Here is a 21,645-nt window from a genome sequence, read left to right on the forward strand (position 1 = left end):
TAGTTGCTCTAGCCACATTTCAGTTGTTCAGTAGTCACATACGGCTAGTGGCTGGGACAATGCAGAATATAGAACAGTTCCATCATCAAAGAAACTTCTATTGAACAGTGCTATTATATAATGTCATCTCCAGAGAAAGAAGACTTTAGAAAAAGTCAGAAACGGCTGGGCGCAGTGGCTCACACCTGTAATCCCAGCACTTTGGGAGGCCAAGGCAGATGGATCCCTTGAGGTCAGGAGTTCAAGACCAGCCTGGCCAACATGGTGAAACCCCATCTCTAGTAAAAATACAAAAAATTAGCCAGGCGTGGTGGTGCATGCCTGTAACCCCAGCTACTCAGGAGGCTGAGTTGGGAGAATCACTGGAACCCAGGAGGCGGAAGTTGTAGTGAGCCGAGATCGTGCCACTGCACTCTAGCCTGGGTGACAGAGCAAGACTCCATCTCTAAAAAGAAAAGAAAAAGAAAAAGTCAGAAACATCTTGAGGCAGGCACGGTGCTGTCATCTGTCCAATATTGAGGGTGATTTAAGAATAAGAAAGAAGAAGAGAACAAAGAAGAGAAAAAGAAGTTGCCTTGGGTGTACCCACCCAGAAAAGGACAAAGGCATTCCTGTAGTCATTGTGTTGTATTTTAGCTCTTAAACTTTTTAAGAGATTAGAATAATTTGACACATAGAAGATCTAAACCGCTGAAGAGGCTCTGAAGCAGATAAAAATAGAAAGAAAATTAAAAACTAATTAGTTACAAACTAAGCTTAACCACAATTCATTTAAATGATACTATTTACTCTTCACATGATTGGTTTTTCTTTTGCTTTACAGTATGACATAGTTTATATCTTTAAAGGGGAATTAAAATATTTCTGGGAATTTTTAAATGTAAGTTCACATAGCCACATAAAAACTACAGAAACAGATAAAAACTATCTTCTCATTTATTCCCTAATACATTCAAATTAAATATAAAAATCCAAGCATCCACAGTGATATTCAAAAACGCAAAAGTGAGACAAAACAAAATTCACTTGTCACCTGTGGAGGTAGTTAACTCACCAAATCTTCACTCCAAACACCAGTAATTTATTATTATTATTATTATTATTATTATTATTATTATACTTTACGTTTTAGGGTACATGTGCACAATGTGCAGGTTTGTTACATATGTATCCATGTGCCATGTTGGTGTGCTGCACCCATTAACTCATCATTTAGCATTAGGTATATCTCCTAATGCTATCCCTCCCCCCTCACCCCACCCCACAACAGTCCCCGGAGTGTGATATTCCCCTTCCTGTGTCCATGTGTTCTCATTGTTCAATTCCCACTTATGAGTGAGAACGTGTGGTGTTTGGTTTTTTGTCCTTGCGATAGTTTACTGAGAATGATGTTTTCCAGTTTCATCCATGTCCCTACAAAGGACATGAACTCATCATTTTTATGGCTGCATAGTATTCCATGAACACCAGTAATTTTTAAAAGACAGAAATAAACATAGGTTCTGCCTTCCCAGAAGGAACTATGTTTCAGGGTAGCCAAATAACCCAATTGTGAAGAAAATGGTCTGCTTATAGAAAAATGCCAGCTAAAACATGTAGATAGAATTAGAGAATTAGAAATTCACCATTTTGAAACCCCTAATGAAATAATCAACCCAAGCAAGGATCATTAATAAATGCTAAAACAATCAAGTAAACACTGATACAGAATATAACTGAATATACACGGTACAAAGTTCACGTCACAGACTACTGGCTTGACCCAAGAGGGAATATAACAGAGGAGATGGGCAGTGATCGCCCTAACCTTGCGATCATCTCAGCGTCACTAATGATGGGATGTGAGTACACATTATTGCCTATGAAATATTCTTTAAAAAAAGTAGTTGAACCTGAATCTAACTAAACCTTGCAATGGGCTGAATGTGTATGTCTTCCCAAAATTAATATGTTGACATCCTGACCCTAAAGGTGCTGGTATTAAAAGGTGGGGCCTTTAGGGGTCATTAGGCCGTAAGGATGGAGCCCTCATGATTGGAATTAGTGCCCTTATAAAAGAGGCCCCAGAGAGCTAGCTAGTCTCTCCCACTATGTGAGGGCCCAGCAAGAAGGCCAATCTATGAACCAGAAAGTTGGTCCTAACCAGATATCAAAACTGCGGGCACCTTGATCTTAAACTTGCTAGTCTCTAGAACTGTGAGAAATAAATTTCCGTTCTTTATAAGTCATCCAGTTTTTGGTATTTTGTTATAGCAGGCCTAAAAGCCTTTAGAACTAACTTCCAGTTAACCAGAAAAAAATAGAAAACAGAGTGAAAAGTTAAATGACACCATAAAAAGCAACCAGAAAATTCCAGAAGGGGAAATATTCTACAGGACAACTGACTAGTTTTTCAACAAGTCAATTTCATTAAATAAATACATAAACAAAGAGTGAGGGTATTTTCTAGGTTAAAAAAGTCTTGAGCTAAATAATCAAATGCAATGTGCGTCCCTCGATTAGAAGAAACTAATTTGAACAAACCAGCCACAAAAGACATTTCAGGGAGACCAAGCTGGAAGGATCACTTGAGGCCAGGAGTTTGAGACCAGACTGGGCAACATAGTGAGACCCCCATCTCTACAAAAGCAATAAATTAGCTGGGCATGGTGGTGTGCACCTATAGTCCTAGCTACTCAGGAAGCTGAGGCAGGAGGATCGCTTGAGCCCAGGAGTTTGAGGCTGCAATGAGCTATGATTGTTTCACTGCACTTCAGGCTGTGTGAAAGAGCAAGCCTTTGTCTCAAAAAATAAAAGGACATTTCATAATAATTGAGGAAATCTGAATGTGGACTGGGTAATAAATGATATAAAAAACCATTTTTTATTTTGTTTGAAAAGATGATTTTGTAACTATACAGGAAAATGTTCTTATTTTTTAGAAATCTGTACTAAAGAATTTAGGGGAAAATATCATTTTCTTTAATATACTTTCAAACACAAGCAAAAAATAATCATGACACAAATATAGCAAAATGTTTACAATCTATGTTCTATGTTTGTCTATGAGTGCCATTAATCTCATCTCTCTGCTTTTCTGAAACTTTGAACATTTCGTAGTTTTATAATAAATTTTTTTACATCCCATAATTTTATAATAAATTTTTTAAAGTTTGAAGCAAATCAACAACTATAGCTTCAAAAATATCCTGACCCACAACAAACATTGAACAGGGTATATTTCTCCCCTTCCTAAAAAAGTTGGCCCAGGAAGGAGTATGAGAGCTGCCATAGCTCTCCCAAGGCTCATTATTCTCCATCGCTCCATGGGAAATCCCAAAATAAATTTTAAAAAAATTGTTTAAATTTATAACTTTTTTTGATTCTATAATAATTTTATAATAAAATAATAATTTTATGTTTTTAATTTTATATTTTTAATTTATAAAAATTTTTATACATGTTTATGTTTGAAATGTCTATTTCAAACTTTATGAGATATTAAAATATAAGTAATATAGTTCATCATTTTAGAAATTCCATGTTTTTCTTCTCCTCCAGCAATTACATAATCAAAGAGTAACTGTAGTTTTTCCTAGAACATTGCTTTGTAGGCTGGGCATGGTGGTTCATGACACTTTAGGAGGCCAAGGCAGGCAGATTTCTTGAGATCAGGGGTTTGAGACTAGACTAGGCAACACAGAGAAATCCTATGAGTAGTAAAAACACTAAAATCAGCCGTGCTTGGTGGCGTGCACCTATAGCCCCAGCTACTCAGGAGGCTGAGGTGGGAAGATCACCTGAATCTGGGGAGGCCAAGGCTACAGTGAGCCAAGACTGTGTCATTGCACTCCAGCCTGGGCAACAAAGTGAGACTCAGTCTCAAAAAAAAAAAAAGAAATTTAATTTAAAAAAAGAAAATTGCTTTGTAAAATTAACTTTTTCAATCAAAACCAAGACTTTTCAGATATAGAGAATGCAGCCCACTGGTCAGATTTGTCAGTTCAAAGAGAATAAATTCTAGTTTTCTATTTTTCTAGCCTGTTTACGACTATGCAATAGGATATCAAAAAAGACCAAAGCCTTTGGAATCCAAGTTCCATATTCCTGAGTCTAACTCAGCATGCCAAATCAGGAGACAAGCACATTCTCATCAATTTTCAATCATTCAAGACCAGTTTTGCTTATAATTATCCAGTTCTTTTAGACTACCCTTCTCCTGAAGCCAGTCTTATGGCTATTCACTTCACTTTAGCATAAGCCCCCAAGAAGGTGAACAAAATGAGGAAAAGATTGGTTAAAGTTGGCTGTTTGAAATTCTGAAACATGTCCACCATTCCTTTCACCCATGCCCACCCCTCTTAGAAGTAGTACTTTCAGATTATTTAAGAGTCGATGCTTCTATGTGGATTTTAATTTGTCATCTGTCCTTTATAACAGCTAGTAGGTTAAATGTGACTCTATTTTAAGCATATATTGACCTATGCTAATTATCTGCTAAAATAAATTCCACCGTTAGAGTTAATAAAGTGTGTTTGTCATAGAAGATCCATTGAAACAAGAAGCTGAGAAGTCCTTATAGTAAAGTGGGCCAAGAAATAATAAGACATAATAATTTTCCCACGCAAATCAACAACTGTAGCTTCAAAAATATCCTGACCCACAACAAGTATTGGACAGGCCATGTTTCTCTCACTCCCTAAAAAATTGGCCGGGGAAGGAATGTGAGAGCTCCCATAGCTCTCCCAAGGCTCATTACTCTCCATCACTCCATGGGAACAGCCTGTCAGGGAAGAGTGAAAGACCCTTCGTCAACCTCTCTTCAACTCCCTGATTCTAGCCAAACTTCATCAATCCCAAGTGAGGAGCCAGAGAGAAATCAAACCCCATATATCCAGCATCATTGTCTGCTGGAGTCAAAAATCACAATTCCACCACCCACCCCGACACCACTGGCCCTGTTTCTCCCAATTGCTTTTTATTATGTTTTTTAAAAAATCCTCTTTCCTCATCCCTGAAACACTGAGAAGGAGAAATTATAGTAGATAAATATGAAGGATGGAGATCCTTTAAAAATGTTTTTAATAATAAATGAGAAAATGAAAAGGAGAGGGTTGGGAAGGAAGGAGGGAATTCAAACGCCAGGGAATTGTTCAGTTTCGCTTTTAAAGATGTTAACACTCATTTATACATCTGCAAGACACTTCCCTTAAAGAAAAGTTCTATGAGTGTGGGTCTGGTTGCGTGAATAAGGATGAAATTACTTTTTTAGACGATGTTTCCCACAGATAATTCAGAGACCCCTGAAATTACGTATCCCTCTTGTAGATGTCCTTGAGATGCTGCCGGACTTGGGAAAGAGGAAACTGGGATATGGGGCTATGCGAAAAGGTGCTTCTAGTTACAGGACAGAGAGGAAAGGGGCAGAGGGAGAAAAACCCGAAGTCTGAGAATCTGGATTGCAGAAGACTACCGAGGTCGTGGGAGAAGGGAGAGAAAACGAGGATGAAAACCGAAAGGGGAAGAGGCATGAAACGTTGTCAAATGCCAAAAGGCATTTGGAGGGAAGTTGGGAATTGTATTAAGAAAACCACTGCAAATCTCATTTCAGACCATTTAGAGACATGCCTCCTGGGAACTGTGAGCTCAGGCTGTTTAGCATCAAACAAATTGATCCACTCCATCCCTACCCTAAATAAATAAATCATTCAGTAATTCCACTGGGTTAAAGAACCAAAATATTAAAAACCTTCAGGGCCTACTCTTGCCAAATATGTCAGGGATCGTGTGTGTGTGTGTGTGAGTGTGTGTGTGTGTGTCTGTCTGTATGTGTGTGTGTCTGTGTGTGTGTGTATGTGTGTCTGTGTGTGTGTGTGTATGTGTGTATGTGTGTGTCTGTGTGTATGTGTGTATGTGTGTGTCTGTGTGTATATGTGTGTGTGTGTCTGTGTGTCTGTGTGGTGTGTGTGGTGTGTGTGTGTCTGTGTGTATGTGTGTGTGTCTGTGTGTTGTGTGTGTGTGTCTGTGTGTATGTGTGTGTATGTGTGTGTGTCTGTGGTGTATGTGTGTGTGTGTGTGTGTATGTGTGTGTGTCTGTGTGTATGTGTGTGTGTGTGTGTGTATGTGTGTGTGTGTGTGTGTCTGTGTGTGTGTGTGTCTGTGTGTGTGTATGTGTGTGTGTATGTGTGTCTGTGTGTCTGTATGTGTGTGTCTGTGTGTATGTGTGTGTGTGTCTGTGTATGTGTGTATGTGTGTGTGTATGTGTGTGTCTGTGTGTGTGTGTGTCTGTGTGTGTGTGTATGTGTGTATGTGTGTGTCTGTGTGTGTGTATGTGTGTGTGTCTGTGTGTATGTGTGTGTGTGTGTGTGCGTTCTGACACACCACTACTGTTAAAAAGGCAGAGCTAAGCCTTGGGGGATTGGCAGATTATTGCAAAAAGGGCACGGGGCAGAGGGACTGTGATGGGAGCCTGCGAAAGAAGTGTGTGTGGGGACAGTGGGCAGTGAACGCCTTGGGAACAACATGGAACACCGAGAGCTGCCTCGGAATCGACAGGGCCGGGCAGGAGAACGTCCGGAAGGAAAATGAGCAGGTGCGGGATGTGCGCAGAGTCGAAGAGTCCAGGGCGCCCGGGGCGGCTCCAGGAACGACCCCTCAGGGCTTTTGGGGGCGGTGGGTACTGACAGAAGCCGGTGCCGGGGTGCGCCGGGGAGGCTGCGAGCGCGGCGGGAGTGGGGCGCTGGAGGGTGAGGACGCGGGAGGGCGGCAGCGGAGCCGGGGCCGGGCGGGGGTAGGGGGACCTGGGCTAGGGGAGGGCACGGCGGCGGCGCGGCGGGAGGCGAGGGGCACCCGGTCACTCACCCCGTTGGCCGCGGCCATCTGCACCACGACCTCGATGGCCGTCCTGCTGAAGTACCTGCCGTCGCCGCCCACCACCATGGTGCAGCCCTGGCGGTCGCGCAGGTCGATGGACGACAGCACGCTCTGGATGAAGTTGGGCAGGTAGTTGCGCTGGCCCTCGAAGAGGCCGGTGGGTCGCCGCAGACCCCCGCCTCCGGCCGGCCGCTGGTCCTCGTAGGGTGCGGTGGGCACCGTGAGCACCGGTATGGGGCTCCCCTCCATGGCGCCTCCCGGCCGGTCCTGCCGCGGCGCCCGGAGCCGGAGGGAATCTGCAGCCTCCGCCGGGGACTCCGCCTCGCGCCCCGGCCCGTCTCCAGCAGGTCCGCGCCCTGCGCCCCGCACCCGCCCGCCCCTCCTCTCCGCGCGGCCGCTCGCGGGCTCCCCCGGCAGGGGCTGCTCCTGCCTCTTCCGGTAAAGTTTTCTCCCGCCCACCTTCCCTGCCGCCAGACAGCCCGGGGTGCCCTCAGTTTCTCCCCAAGTCGGACTCACTTTCGGGGTGTCCCAAACGCCTGACTCCAGGGCCCGCGAGCCCGACCCCGGTGACTCCCCCACCCGCGCCCGGCCCCAGCCCTCCCCAGAAAACAGCCGGCGGGCGGCGAGGCTTTGGGCAGAGTCCGGGCCCCTCTCCCTGTCTCCCGGGGAGGGCGCAGCCTCCACGCACCAGCTTCTCTTTAGAACAAGGACGGGGAGGGAGTTGGGAGGGGGCTGAAACCTTTTGCCATCAGCGAACAGCCCCAGCCAAAAATAACCCTGGAAAGGCGAGCTGAGAATGGTTATCTCCTGCCAGCGCTGAAATCGGAGGCTGGGCGCTGCGTGTGTGTGTGTGTGTGTGTGTGTGTGTGTGTGTGTGTGTGTGTGTACCCTCCCACCCCGACCATTTGTTGAAGGGAATCACCACTGTCAGACTTCAATCCAACTGGACCCACTCGAGCCATCCACACTTTCTCCTGCTTCTTCCAAAACAGCACACTTTCCGGTATGGACAATTCTTTTTTTTTTTTTTTTCCACTTGTTTGTTTATTGTGGTAGTTGCAACGGCAGCAACACAGACCACACATATTTCCCTATTCTCACCCTTCTCACCCTCCCTACCCAGCTCCTGCCTTAGAAACAGGCTTGTCCTACACTGTATTTGTCCACACTGTCTGAACTCTTCCCTGAATTAATCGTTTTCAATAGGAGGGGGCTAAAGCCCTTACTAATGTCCTACCAGGAGGGAATGAATAAAGCCAAGTTAAAGGAGAATTGGGTATCAGATACTGAGCTAGGTTCCTTTGCACGTATCCTTTCATTCTGCTGGAGCTAAAGATTTTCTGCCTCCTCTCCAAAAAACCCACCAAAACTCCAAAACCAGGAAATTCTCCATAGAAAATAGCAGTGAAGAGAGAAAAGACTAACAGGATAAAACCCAAAGCAGGAAGAAAGTTCTACCTCCCATTTCTCTCAAGGAATTTTTGGACCCACCAAGGCTACTGTCCTGAAATAACCTGCTGCTTCTCCTTCCCCAAATATCGTCCACTTCCTGAGAGTAAGGCTGACCCGCCGCAGGCTTATAAAGCGTTTGGTCACAGTAAGACAACTGTGAGTAATAACACACATTGTATACTGTTTTGCAATTGATAAAAGGCTTTGCATCTGTTTTTCCTTTGGAGGCTGAAGAAAAGAAGAATGGTATTCATGCAGTTCCCATTTTACAGATGAAAACAAGAGGACTTTTTCTGTGAAGTCAAGAAAGTGGTTACGATGGTACTTTCAGCCTGTCTGAATTATGTATTGCCCCTCCCCTTTTTATTAATAACATTGAAATGTGATGGGAAAACCACTGAAGCCATCAGTTGAAATGTGCTGGGACTTTTTAGCCATTCTCTTCAACATAAAGAATGGGTGTTTTTGGAGGGGGTGAGAGGAATGGGGAAACGTTGTGAAAGAGTACAGTGTTTTAGTTGAGGCAGGAAGAATATATTTTGGTGAGATCTACAGCGCAGCATGGTGACTGCAGTTAACAATGAAGTATTGTATATTTCAAAATTGCTAAGACAATAAATTTCAAATGTTCTCACCACAAAAAAGATAGGTTTTGAGGTGATTAATCTATTAATTCTCTGGATTTAATTATTCCACAATGTATACATATATCATAACATCACATTATACCCCCATAAATACATACAATTTTAATTTGTTAATTAACATTTTTTAAAAAGAATGGTGCGGCAAGTCGGGGAGGTAGTTTTTTTTTTTTTCCTCTAGTCTCTACTCAGTCTCCAAGACCCCATCCCCCGTAAAGTTCCTGTCACCCGGGTGGAGTGCAGTGGCACCATCATGGCTCACTGTCCCCTCTCCCTCTGGGGCTCAAGCGATCCTCCTGCCTACAGGTACATGCCGCCACGCCCAGCTAATTTTTGTGTTTTTTGTAGACATGGGGTTTCACCATGTTGCCTAGGCTGGTCTCGAACTCGTCAGTTCAAGCAATCTGCCCGCTTTAGCCTCCCACGGTGCTGGGATTACAGGTGTGAGCCACCAAGCCCAATCCATAAATTTCCTAACTTTTTATCTCCCTGGGAGTGCGCAGCCTACACACACCAGTTTCTCTTTAGAACATACTTAAGAGTCTTGGCTTAGCAACCAACAGACAGAACCTTAACATTTCCAGGGATCTGTGCACCTCTCTATGGTGTGGGGTTTTTAAGATCTCTTTCTAATGACATTTTATTTCGAAGAGCAGGACAGTTTCATTCCCAGAAGAGCAGGTATGGTAAATCCTTTGTTTCAGTAACGAAGACAATGATCTAAACCCTAAGCCTCAGAGATGCCCAGAAACCCTCCAGGCCTCCATCTCTCTGCTCCTAGCACCTGCCTCTCTCTTGATATCAACATCATTCTCCCCTCTCACAGCCCAGCTCCTTCCACAGACCCAGGGACTAGGCACCAACACCTCAGACTAGATTTTAGAGAATTACCACTCAAGAGGCAATCGTCTTCCCTTGGTTCCAATTTCAAGGTTCTCAAAGACTGGAACAGGGCTAGTTTGAGGCAATGTGCCCCACCACAAAGCCAGAAAGAATCTTACAGTGAAAAGGAAAACAATTCTTCCAAAGTAAGGGGTGCTGATCCCCAGAGGGAGGACAGATGGGCGGCCAAACCGTAACTGGGCCGCCATGTACTTCACACTCACTGATCAAGGCTTTCTAAAACTATTTTTCTTTTCTCCGAATTTATACAGCACTTTGTATCACTCATAAAGGAATGTCTTATAGGCTGATAACACCTTTCTATTCATGCTTATATCTAACGTTTAGGTTAGGATAATTTCCTAACCTCAGTGTCCTCACTATAAAATGGGAATTATTATAATCCTTACCTCATAAATTGTTGGGAGGATTAAAATACTTAGTAAAGCGCCTGACTAATAGAAAGGCATTCAATAAATGTTAGCTATTCATGGTGTCATCATCATTATATTTACCATTATTAGTAATCTCCTGTATTTCAAGAATTACAGTTTATATTTTTATAGACCATCACTGTAGCTAAAGGGTCTTTGGGCCATAGGTGATATTCCATAAAGCTTGGTTAAATTGATCTGTGGTTTTTGACTATGGAAACTCAGAATTCCCTCAAAATGTACAGAACAGATTTACCTGCTAAATAAATCTCTTCAAAGCTGACCCCAGGTTTAATTGAATTAATTCCAATGAATTTGTCACAACGATGGAGAAAGGAAACTTAGAGGGCCCCACAGTTGTTTGCTGGTAAAATGAAAAGTTTGGATTAGATCAATGTTTCCCAAAATATTTTCCTCAGAGTGTTAGTGCCCCTCAAACCCTGCATAAAGCAAGAGTTTCATGACCAAGTAGCTTTTAAAACTCCTGTACACTCTACTCCCATTCTTCACAATGCACACTTTCATATTAAAAGTTCTGAGAGGTCCTCAATAGAAGACATCAATTAACTTTTTTTTTTTTTTAAGACAGATTCTCACTCTGTCACCCAGGCTGGAGTACAGTGGCCGCCACTCCTGGCCTAAAAATTTTTTAACCTGGTGCTTCCCAACCTAAACTCAGAGGGACCAGTTTTCTTAGTGAAAGAGAATCAGACTAGCCTGTAACCACAGCTGGTGACACTCCCCTGCCCCACTCCTTGTATGTCCTCAGTGGACTAGGTCAGGAATAAATAAATTTTCACGATTCTCAAGGGCCGATCACTCCTTTGTGCTGAGCTCAAAGCTTCTCTGTAGCATGGGTCACAATGAATGGTAGCCCTGATAGCCCAGAGTAGCCTTTCAGCCTTCTCTGAGCCTCTAAAGACTGAGGATCCTTGGCGTGAAATAGGAGTGACTGATATATCCTTTCTTCCCCTGGGGACTCTCTTGCTCTCAGAAAGGCATCAGCCATCGTCTCCATCTAGAGAATATACTAGCTGACTAAGCTTGACCAGCCTGTCCCAAAATGAGAATCTGGGTAAAATAAGTGTTGAAACACTTCATTCCTTGTAGATTCACAAAACACATTAGCATATTAAAGAGTGTGAAGTTCTGCGGGAAGAAAAACCTATTTAACTTTAATCCAACATTGCCAAGTTTTATTTGACCATGGAGGATTTTTCCAAAACACTTACAAACAGATCAAGGACATTAATCTTTCATGAAACACTTTAGATCCCCAGGGTCCTCTCCAGCTACATCATTCTGTGATTTTCTTTTTTATTTATGATGCATTAAAAGATTAATCTCTATCAGACTTCCATTTAGAAATTCACCAGAATGTGCAAAGGCAGCAGGTAAAATTGCCGAAGGGTATTATAAAAATACCCTCCAGTGATTTTTGAGACTTAAACGGAAATATTTATATAACTATATATTTCAGTTTGTATATGTACATACATGTATATACACACGTATATATGTGTGTATATATATTTGTGTATGTATATCTGTATCTATGTATATATGGCATTATATCCATTTTACAGATGCAGAAACTGAGCTTTAGAGGGGGGGAGCAATTGGTCCAAAGCCACACAGCACACAGGTCATTGATAAAGGTAAAAACAAGAGTTGAAGCCTGAGGTGTAAGGACACAGAGACAAGTACACAAATGTTTACAAGTTACACAAATGACACGTGCCTTTAACATGAATTTCTTGAACATTCATTTAGAGGCCTTACAATGAAGATATCAGAGTGGCAGCAAGTCCTGTTGGAATCAGGGGACCGTGTTCTTCTATACTCCCCTGGCTGACAGGAAAGCACATTGATTTGGCCTGTGGTAGTTATATACTCCCATTGAGTCAGGGGCCACTTCTATGCACACAGGAGGTGCTAAAAATACGCTGTTGACTCATTGCCTCTAAGAGCAGAAGAAATGCCAAAAGTATAGGACAACAGGCAGAAGAACACATGGAAAAATGTCACAGGGCGGTCCTCTAAGGAAGTGCTAGATCCCTTTGAAATCTGTCCAAACAGTTTCTGGTGCTGGGGAAAGTCAATTACATATTTCAAGCAACCCTACATGTCATACGAGTATCTCGTATGTGTTTGTGTACTTGTGTCTGTGAACTTACATCTCAGACTTCAACTTCTTGCTTCCCACCCTTATCAATGACTGCCTGCATGGCCTTGGGCAAGTTGCTTTCCCTCTTCAAAGCTCAGTTTCTGCATCTATAAAATGGACATAATGCTACCTACCTCATGGGGTTAGTGATCACATTTAAAGAGCTAATACGTGGAAATTGCTTACACAGTACCTGGCCCATAATAAGGGTTTAATAAGTGTTTGATGTAATTGTTATGATTATTACTACTATTACTAAAATAATAATTACTACGATAATGATTCTTATTCTCTATATTAGTATTATCTTTGAAAATGGGCATGGATTATGTCTATGTAACCCTTTTGGCACAATATCTAGCATTGTATCACATACAAATTAGAGAATTCATGTTATTAAGGATGAAAAAATATTTTTACTGACCCTTAAATTCTTCATAAGTAACTGCAAAAGAAGCCATTATCCCAACACATGAAACAAATAAAAAAAAAATTCAGTTCCTCTGATGTTTGTTTTTGGAGGTAGCCACGGGATACCTAAATTTTTGTTCTTTTCAGAGAGACTGAGGGGCTCACTATGTTGACCAGGCTGGTCTCGAACTCCTGGCCTCAAGCCATCCTCCCACCTCAGCCTCCCAAAGTGCTGGGATTACAGGCATAGGCCACCACATCCAGCCTACCTAAAATATTGAATGCTGGTAATAAATCTCCTGAGGCCAGCATAAGAAGTTGACGGGCAAAACTAATGCAGGTATGTTTTTCTGGCTTTTGCATGTATTGGGCCTAACTTTGTAAAGCACTTACTATTAATGGCTAACTTGCAAAATTGGTGATTTATTAAAAGCAGATTTTAATTGTTTTACCTAAAAATAATAGGCCTCTGGTCTGCCAAAGATGAAGATTTAATTTCTAGGTGTTCCCCACAATACCTAGAAACATCAGTGTAATCGATGATTAAAAACTTTAACTATTCTCATCAAAGTTCTTTATTTTATGATACAGCAAAAGAAAAGTTTATTTTCTAAAGGTTTCTCTATACTTTTTTTAATAGTTGAATTTCATTTCTGAAGCCTCCTAAAAAGAATAGAATTTAGATCTTTATTAAAGAGGAAATATATTTTCCATGTTTAATTTAAATTACATTCCATCAGTCATTTGCAATCTTAGCCCACACGGAATTTTTTTTTGGTAGTTTTTACGTTTGGGCTTTAGGAGGGGATTCCCAATAATCTCTTTGTAAATATTTTAACATTCCAATGTAAATTAGTTTTTTAAAGCTATTTTATCCATAAAAATGATGAATTTGCATGGCTGAGGGTGAAATAATGTGTCATCAGGACCCCTCAGTTTTGGGGGTTGTGAGTAGATCCCATCGTCACGTTCCTCCAGCCCAGCCCAAGCCTGGCTCAGGTCCTCCTCCCCCATTTATCAGGAACCACCATCCCCAGGGATTCTACGTGCCCTGCCTGACCAGTGTTCTCCATCAGAGTTTACCAATCTTCTGTTCATTCCCTCAGAGCACAGCTAATTTGAAAATTAACTCAAGCAAATAGAGGAACAATATCCCCACCACATTGCATTTTAACATAGGGTTTCCTGGACACACTGTTTCAACCCGAGAGTTGGGCTAATGGTAGGAGTTCCATCTGCTAAAATACGGCTATCAGCTTCAGAGGGAAATTCATGAACCTCTTCATAGTTTGTTTTTATGTTTCACTTTGCACTGTTTCTAAAATTTCCTCTGAAGCCAAAAAATAAGTTATTTCCCAGCACACTGGTCACTTTTCATTTATCACTGGATTGATTTTTCTAACTTGCAGTAGGAGCTGAAATCGACCAGGGGGTTCTTATCCAACAGACAGCAGCAAAACTCTTTGTGTATCTGCGTTCCTTTCAACAAATGTGACTTCCTCAATGGCATCATTCGTGAGAGTAACACAGAGCTCAGCCATAACGTTCCTTCACTAACCCTACCAGGTATCCAACATAGGATGTCACTTCCTTTCACCGTTTTCCGACTCCTGGCAGATATTAATCACTGGGATTTGGGAACAAGGAAATAGAATTTCTGAGAATGCTTGGGAATTCCCAAATTCATATGATTTTCATAACACTTCACTTACAAGTTTTTGAAAAATAATAAGTGACTATAATAACAAGCAAATAGTCGTTTTTTCTGTAACAGGATTATGTGAAAATTTTAGTAGTCTTCTGTTTTAAAAAGATATGATAACAAATGATGATTTATTAATATTATGAGCCAACATATTGTAACAAGATTATAAAATCCAATAGCATTAATAGAGAAAATATTAAAAAGAAATGAATATTATCACAAAATAAATGCTAATGAAAAGTCCTTTAAAGATTGAAAGGTAACACCACAAATACTTAATGCTTTAATCACTGTTTATGTGACATCGTTAAACAAGGCATCAATCATCCCCTCCAATACTATTTAAATAACATAACATTCTGATTTCCTGGCAAGATGAACAGCACTAGAAAGAAGCAACTGTCAAAATTGCCGATTTAAGGGCATATTTTGTTTCTAAAACTTGGCCTTTCTTAGAACACCTTTCGTAGGATTTGTAAAACATGTGCTATGCCTAGGAACACATTAATATTTATTTGCAGAAATGGTTCACTGTTAGCAGTGGACAAGGCCATGAACACACACTTATAACACAGCAACAGATACAAGAAAGTCTGACCAAGGCTCCTTTACTGCTCCTGTCCTGCTCACCTTAACTTTCATCTCCACATGTCAGCGCTTCCTCATCTTGCTTGACTTGAAGTCAGGGCATTTCTTCAAGCCAGTAAGTTCTCTATACTGACTATTAGGCTGTAATTCTCATAGGAAAATTAGAATATTCCTTCCCGTTTTCCTAATTTCTCAACTGATTTTTCTCAGAATTCAGAATTCAGGAATCCATAAATACTGAAATGACAGGAGAGAATTTCCAAATGGAAATGCTATTCCCTTAGTCCATTTTCAGAAGAAATCATAGCATAGTGTTATCCTTCTCTTCTCCAATTTTTTTTTCCTGCAAACTCATGGTTATCACTTCTTTAAGTACGTAGCTCACAATTTTGCCTCCCTTGCAAATGGTCCCAATACAGTGAAGTGGGCCCTCAGTAGCTGTGTCTTTACTACATAATCCCACATTTCTGACCATATACAGGGAGGGTGACCCAGGGAAGGATCCCTGACTCAATGGGATTTCTCCTGCTGTCTCTAGAATTTGAACACCGGAACCCAGACACACAGAGGCTGGGAGACACCGCGGTGTGCTATATCGATGATGGCAGCAGCGGGTGGTGTTCGGGCAGTTAATTGACAGCTACCTGTTGCTGACATCCCAGGAACTGCCTGAACCTCCTCTTTCCCAGTCATAAGATATCTAAGATTCTGCAGTATTCTTCATTAAATCCTAGCATGGTTTAAGCTAGCCAGAATTAGGTTGTGTTGCTTTCAATCAACAGAACCTTAGCTAATACGTTGTTATTTCCTGGTCCTTGTCCCTTTAATTTTCCAGGAAAAGAAGGGAAAATGGCTCACTGGTTTAAAAAAGAGAAAAGGGACAACATACCATTTAAGCAACATTTAGAAGCACTCAAAGAAATCTCTGGAAAGTTCCTGAGACATACATAGGTAGGATCAGCATAAAACTTGAACAGTGTATCTAGGTCATGGTTGCCATGGTTGCCTTGACACAATGAACATCTGTATCAAGATCATATTTTCTTGGTGGGACAGAGAGAACGTGGGCCAGGAAGAAGCACAAGGCGGGACTCACATTTACAGTAACCCTTGTTTTCCAGGGACCATACAACCCAGTTTGTCTAGAGCTTTTCATCCCGAGTTTGTTATCCCACCATAATTATAAATAGAACCTCCTTTTTCTCTCAAGAATATCCCACTTTGGATGATAATTTCTATGACTACCCATTAAGAACATTTAATAACTATAGAAAACTGCTTCTCTACATTTTTTGTATGTTTGAAACATTTTATAACAAAAATATCTTTAAAGTTATCACCTACACAGAATATAGCTGCCAAATGCTCCTACTCTGCTATTCTAACCATGAATCCCTCTGGGGCCCCTTCCTCCTACGGCGCTTGTGAGGATGAAATGAAATAAGCTCTATGAAGTGCCCAACAGTGACCAACACTGAATAAAATACAGCCACCATACAGTGGCCTTCCTTTATGTTTACCAAACTCCTGATAAGTTATTCGGTGATGTTTTAATCTTAATATTTTATGTAGATTATACATTCATCTGATTCAAAATGCAAAAGGTACAAAAGGGTATACAGTTAAAAGTTTCCCAATCCACCACCATTTATCTCCCTGGAGGCAACTGTTTCCAGATTTTTGAATATCCTTAAAGAATGTCATATGTATGGAAAAGAAAGATTACATATTTACATGCATCTGTGTATGCATTTTCCTATGGGAGGCTCACAAAGTCTCCTTGAAGAGATATCATTATTACAAATACCTCTCAATTTACAATGGGGTTATATTCCAATAAACTTATGAAAATATTGTAAGCTGAAAATGCATTTAATACACTTAACCTACTAAACATCATAGCTTAGCTCGGCCTACCTTAAACACTCACATTAACCTACGGTTAGGCAAAATCATCTAACAGAAAGCCCATTTTATAATAAAGTGGGCTTTGAATATCTCATGTAATATAATGAATACTATACTGAAAGTGGAAAACAGAATGTTTGTATGGGTACTCAAAGTACAGCTGCTGCTGAATGTGTATTGCTTTCAAACTATCTTTTTTTTTTTTTTTTTGAGACGGAGTCTCGCTCTGTCACCCAGGCTGAAGTGCAGTGGCACAATCTCGGCTCACTGCAAGCTCCGCCTCCCGGGTTCACGCCATTCTCCTGCCTCAGCCTCTCCGAGTAGCTGGGACTACAGGCGCCCGCTCAAACTATCTTAAAGTTGAAAAATCATAAGTCAAAATATTGTAAGTCAGGGATTGTTTGTACTTCCACTTCACACGATGAAATTGAGCCTTGAAAAGATTAAGTGACTCGCCCAAGGTCACACTGGCAGTTAAATAGTGAAACTTGGATTCAAATTGTTCAGTCACTGCATGTATTGTCTTGAAATTTGAAAAAGAGGAAGAGGAATTAAACTACTAAGTTGAAGGAATATTTTACGCATAGAAGAAGCAGATGCCTCCATGACCAGGTGATTGTGAAAAGCCCACTTGCCCCAAAATATGTCTCCTGGTCGTATGAAATTCCACCATTTCAGACTTTTACCTGGGGATTTAGAGTAATCTGCTGTTTTCCTAGAGCTCCCCTAAAATAGAAATATAAGTCTTGGAAGGCTAAATGTATGCTAACATTGGAAAACTCATTTTCTCCCCTTCGTAAGGCAAGGTACTGAAGGAGGGGGACATACGGGCTGGGCAGGGACATTCTGGAGGCATGGGGAGAAGAAACTGAAAGGCAAGGTTGGATGGAACAAAGAATACCGATCTCAGGATTCACCCTTGAACCTGCCCTAACTTTGTTCTAATAGACTTAGCCACTGACCTGCTGTCAAAAGACCACAGCAGATCTGACTTGTTTTCAATATAATGATGAATATTGATTTGGTCCTTTCATCCAACATTCTCAGCTGGGCCTTTTTTGACCAAGGATATACATTACTAGGAGAGTAAAGGCAGTTAATTCTTCCACACGGGACTTTGGAGTTTCTGAGTTAACCAGAATCACCCACCTTAACATCTGCCAGTTTATACCCCAAGTGCCCCCTCCCTGCTATGCCTCATGTTTTCAATATAGCATAAAATCAGAAATGAAAGATGAAACATCATAGCCATTATCACAGAAATACAAAGGATCCTAAGAAACTGGTAGGTATAATTACACACTAACCAATTGGATCATCTAGAAGAAATGGATAAATTCCTAGACACATAAAACCTACCAAGATTGACTCATGAAGAAATTTTAAAATCTGAACAGACTAATAGCAAGCAAGGAGGTTGAATCGGTAAGAAAATGTCTCCTATCAATGAAAAACCCAAAACCCGATGGCTTCCCAGATTAATTCTATGAAACATCTTAAGAAGAACAAATACCAGTCCTTCTCAAACTCCTCCAAAAAGCTGATGTGGAGGGAATACTTCCAAACTCATCTTACAAGGCCAGCATTACCCTGATTCCAAAGCCAGACAAGAACACTACAAGAAAGGAAAATTACAGGCCAATATCCTTGATCAACATAGATGCAAAAATCCTCAACGAAATCCTAGCAAACTAAATTCAACAGCACATGGAAAGAATCATTCACCATGATCAAGTCATGGTTCAACATAAGCAAATCAATACATATAATATACCATATTAGAAAAATAAACGATAGAAACTATATGGCCATCTCAATACATATAGAAAAAGCTTTTCACAAAATTCGAAACCCTTTCACGATTAAAAAAAAAAACACCCAACAGATCGTGTATTGAGGGAGTGTATCCCAACAAAATAAAGGCCATATATGACAAACCCATAGCTAACACCATAATCAATGGTGAAAAGTTGAAACTTTTCCTCTACCATCAGGAACAAGACAAGGATGCCCGCGGACACCATTCTCAGGGTAATTAGGCAAAAGAAAGAAAGAAAAGTCACCCTAATAGGAAGGGAAGAAGTGAAATTGTCTCTGCTGACAGCATGATCTTGTTATATATAGAAAACCCTACAAACTTCACTAAAAAAAGGTTAGAACTCAACACAAAGAAGGGAACAATAAACACTGGGGACTCCAAAGGTGGGAGGGAAGGATGGTGGGAGCAAGGGTTGAAAAACTACCTATCGAGTACTATGCTCACTGCTTGGGCAGTGGGATCTCAGCACCACGCAACATACCTGTGTAAGAAACCTGCACATCTACCCTCCTGCCTGTAAAATGAAACATACAATATTTAAAAAACAAAAACAAATAAATAAAATTTGAAAACCGTTAGAACTGAACTGATAGGTGAAATCAGTAAAGTTGCAGGATACAAAATCAACATATAGAGCCTTGAACACAGCAACATTCAGCTGTCTGACATGAAAGTCTCAGGGGCAAGAAAACCTCTATACGAACTCAGAAACAATGAGCTAAGTTGTGTTTATGTCTGAAAGGATGTTAAGAACTTCATTCATGTTACATCGGAGCCAATAGAAAGAACCAACAGGAAACCTGTACCCAACAAACAGAAATGACAAGATGAAGGGAAAGCAGAGGTAAGGGCTTACCTTAGAAAGGGCAAGTGATTAGCTCAGTATGCAATACAATGTTTGCTCCTGAGCCAAAACTTTGTATAATACTTTGGATATTACTTGCACAACCAGAAAAATCAGATTTTCGTTAGGAAAATGTGTTTCTGTATAAGTCTTAGCACTCAGCTATCTATAATAACATGAAAAGACAAACTTTTCATCCAAAATGAGTATTTTTGTTTGTCTTGGCTTGTTATTCTAATGTCAACAGCCTCTACATAAACTGTTGAAGTACATGATATAACCACCTCTTTCTCCATCTTTCCCATTGCTCCCATAGGGTTTCAGTTGTGCAATTTCACCATTAGCAAAGCTTTTTGCTGAAATCTGGCTTTTCAAAGGGAGAGTATCCAGAAACAGAAGATGCTGATCTGGGAGGCGCTTCCTAATAGAACTGCTGCTTCAGTTTAACTTGAAAAAGCCCACACCCAGTTCCTAATGACAAACATCTGAACGCCGGGTCTTCCCACGAGCAAGACCACGCTATGCCTCCTGCTCAGTCTGTTCTATAAGCAACACACAAATTGCTCCCTGTGAAGAGGAGCCTGCCAGGGGAGCAACATTCCACCAGACCCTGATTTAGCAAGATATTTCCGTATCATTCCCTCAACCAGCTGGAAGTCCTCCACTGCTCTTGTGTAAAAATCTAACTCATCTCACTGAATTTCCTGATTTAAAAGTCTAATTCATTTCACCAAAAGTATGACAGAAGGAAACCAAGTACACCACCTCTCTCTTACCAAACCAAAGCTATTGCATGTGCATTCTGGGGGAAGAAATGGTCCAAATATGTTACGGAGGGGGTGCCAGCCCAGTGTCATCCTCTTACTATTGCCACATGACCTTGGCTGATGGCATCAGAGGAAAAACAAGTTTATCGATTACTTTCATCCATTAAGCTCACTCCTCCATGAAAAATAAGTCACAAGTCCAACGTCTCTTATTAAAATAAGCACTGCAAAATATAAAGGAGTCACAGTTTTAAAATGGGACACATGTTCTCTAAGCGGTGAACCACTTTACAGATGCACTGTTTACACTGTATAAAGTCCCCTGGAGCCAGGGTTAGGAAGCGCATCTGTTCTCTGATGAATGAGATGAAGGGATGAAGGAGAAAGGAAAAAGAGCTGCCAGAAGTGAGTGGGAAGGAGCCCATGAGATAAAGGAAGTAAATCCATTTGCTGATTGCAATGATAATGGTAATACACGAAGCTATACATACATACATACATACATGCAAACTTTCACATTTTTTAAAAAAAGAACTTCAGGCTTTCACACATGTAATCAGCCCTTATGAACTCTCCTGATTAGCTGCAAAGAAAATCTTCCTTTTTCCTTTTTCCTGCACCATCCTGGGCTGCCTTTTGACTTGTTTTTTTTTATTTAATGTATAAACGATCAGCTCATACTCTGAAGTTTGTAGTCCCCTCCCGCCCCCGCTCTCTCTACACCGCTCATTTACACTGGCAGCTGTCGTGCTGCTGGGCATCCTCAAACCCACCAGTTTCCCTTTTATGTTTGAGCAGACAAACATGATCATGCACTAGGCATCACTGTGCCACCCAAAATGCTTTTTTTTTTTTTTTTAATTGCATCTGAGAGAAATCTCAAGGTTGCAAACCTGGAGTCAGAATTGTCTCCATGTGTCTCAGTGGGAAGAGTATCGTGTGAAGAAATAAGTTGATTCTACTAATCAAAAGGAATTTTTTTTGATATCAGGTCATCCTCCGAATGAATTTATATTACCGAGTGGAGGGTCACATGAAGAAAATGGTCAAACAGCACCACCTACAGCCAGAGCTGAGAAGTGCAGCGGAGCCGGGCAGAGTCAGGAAAGAAAAGCAAGCTGGGGCCTGGCTAAGCGCTCTCCCCTTTCCTCCTGTCTGCACGGAAAGATTAG

At 41.2% G+C, this 21,645-nt stretch overlaps 1 protein-coding gene across 1 annotated transcript in view; it reads right to left on the reverse strand.

The window, feature by feature from the left end:
• Positions 1-7,278, reverse strand: part of PGM5 (phosphoglucomutase 5) — a 185,809-nt gene extending 178,531 nt beyond the window's left edge. The window contains exon 1 of the mRNA XM_030810753.1: positions 6,841-7,278. Within this exon, the coding sequence (XP_030666613.1) occupies positions 6,841-7,101 (261 nt within the window). The 5' untranslated portion in view covers positions 7,102-7,278. The remainder of the gene's footprint in view (positions 1-6,840) is intronic.
• Between the last annotated feature and the right edge of the window lie 14,367 nt (positions 7,279-21,645).

Source organism: Nomascus leucogenys, chromosome 1a (genome assembly GCF_006542625.1).
Source record: "Nomascus leucogenys isolate Asia chromosome 1a, Asia_NLE_v1, whole genome shotgun sequence".
Lineage (NCBI taxonomy): Eukaryota > Metazoa > Chordata > Mammalia > Primates > Hylobatidae > Nomascus > Nomascus leucogenys.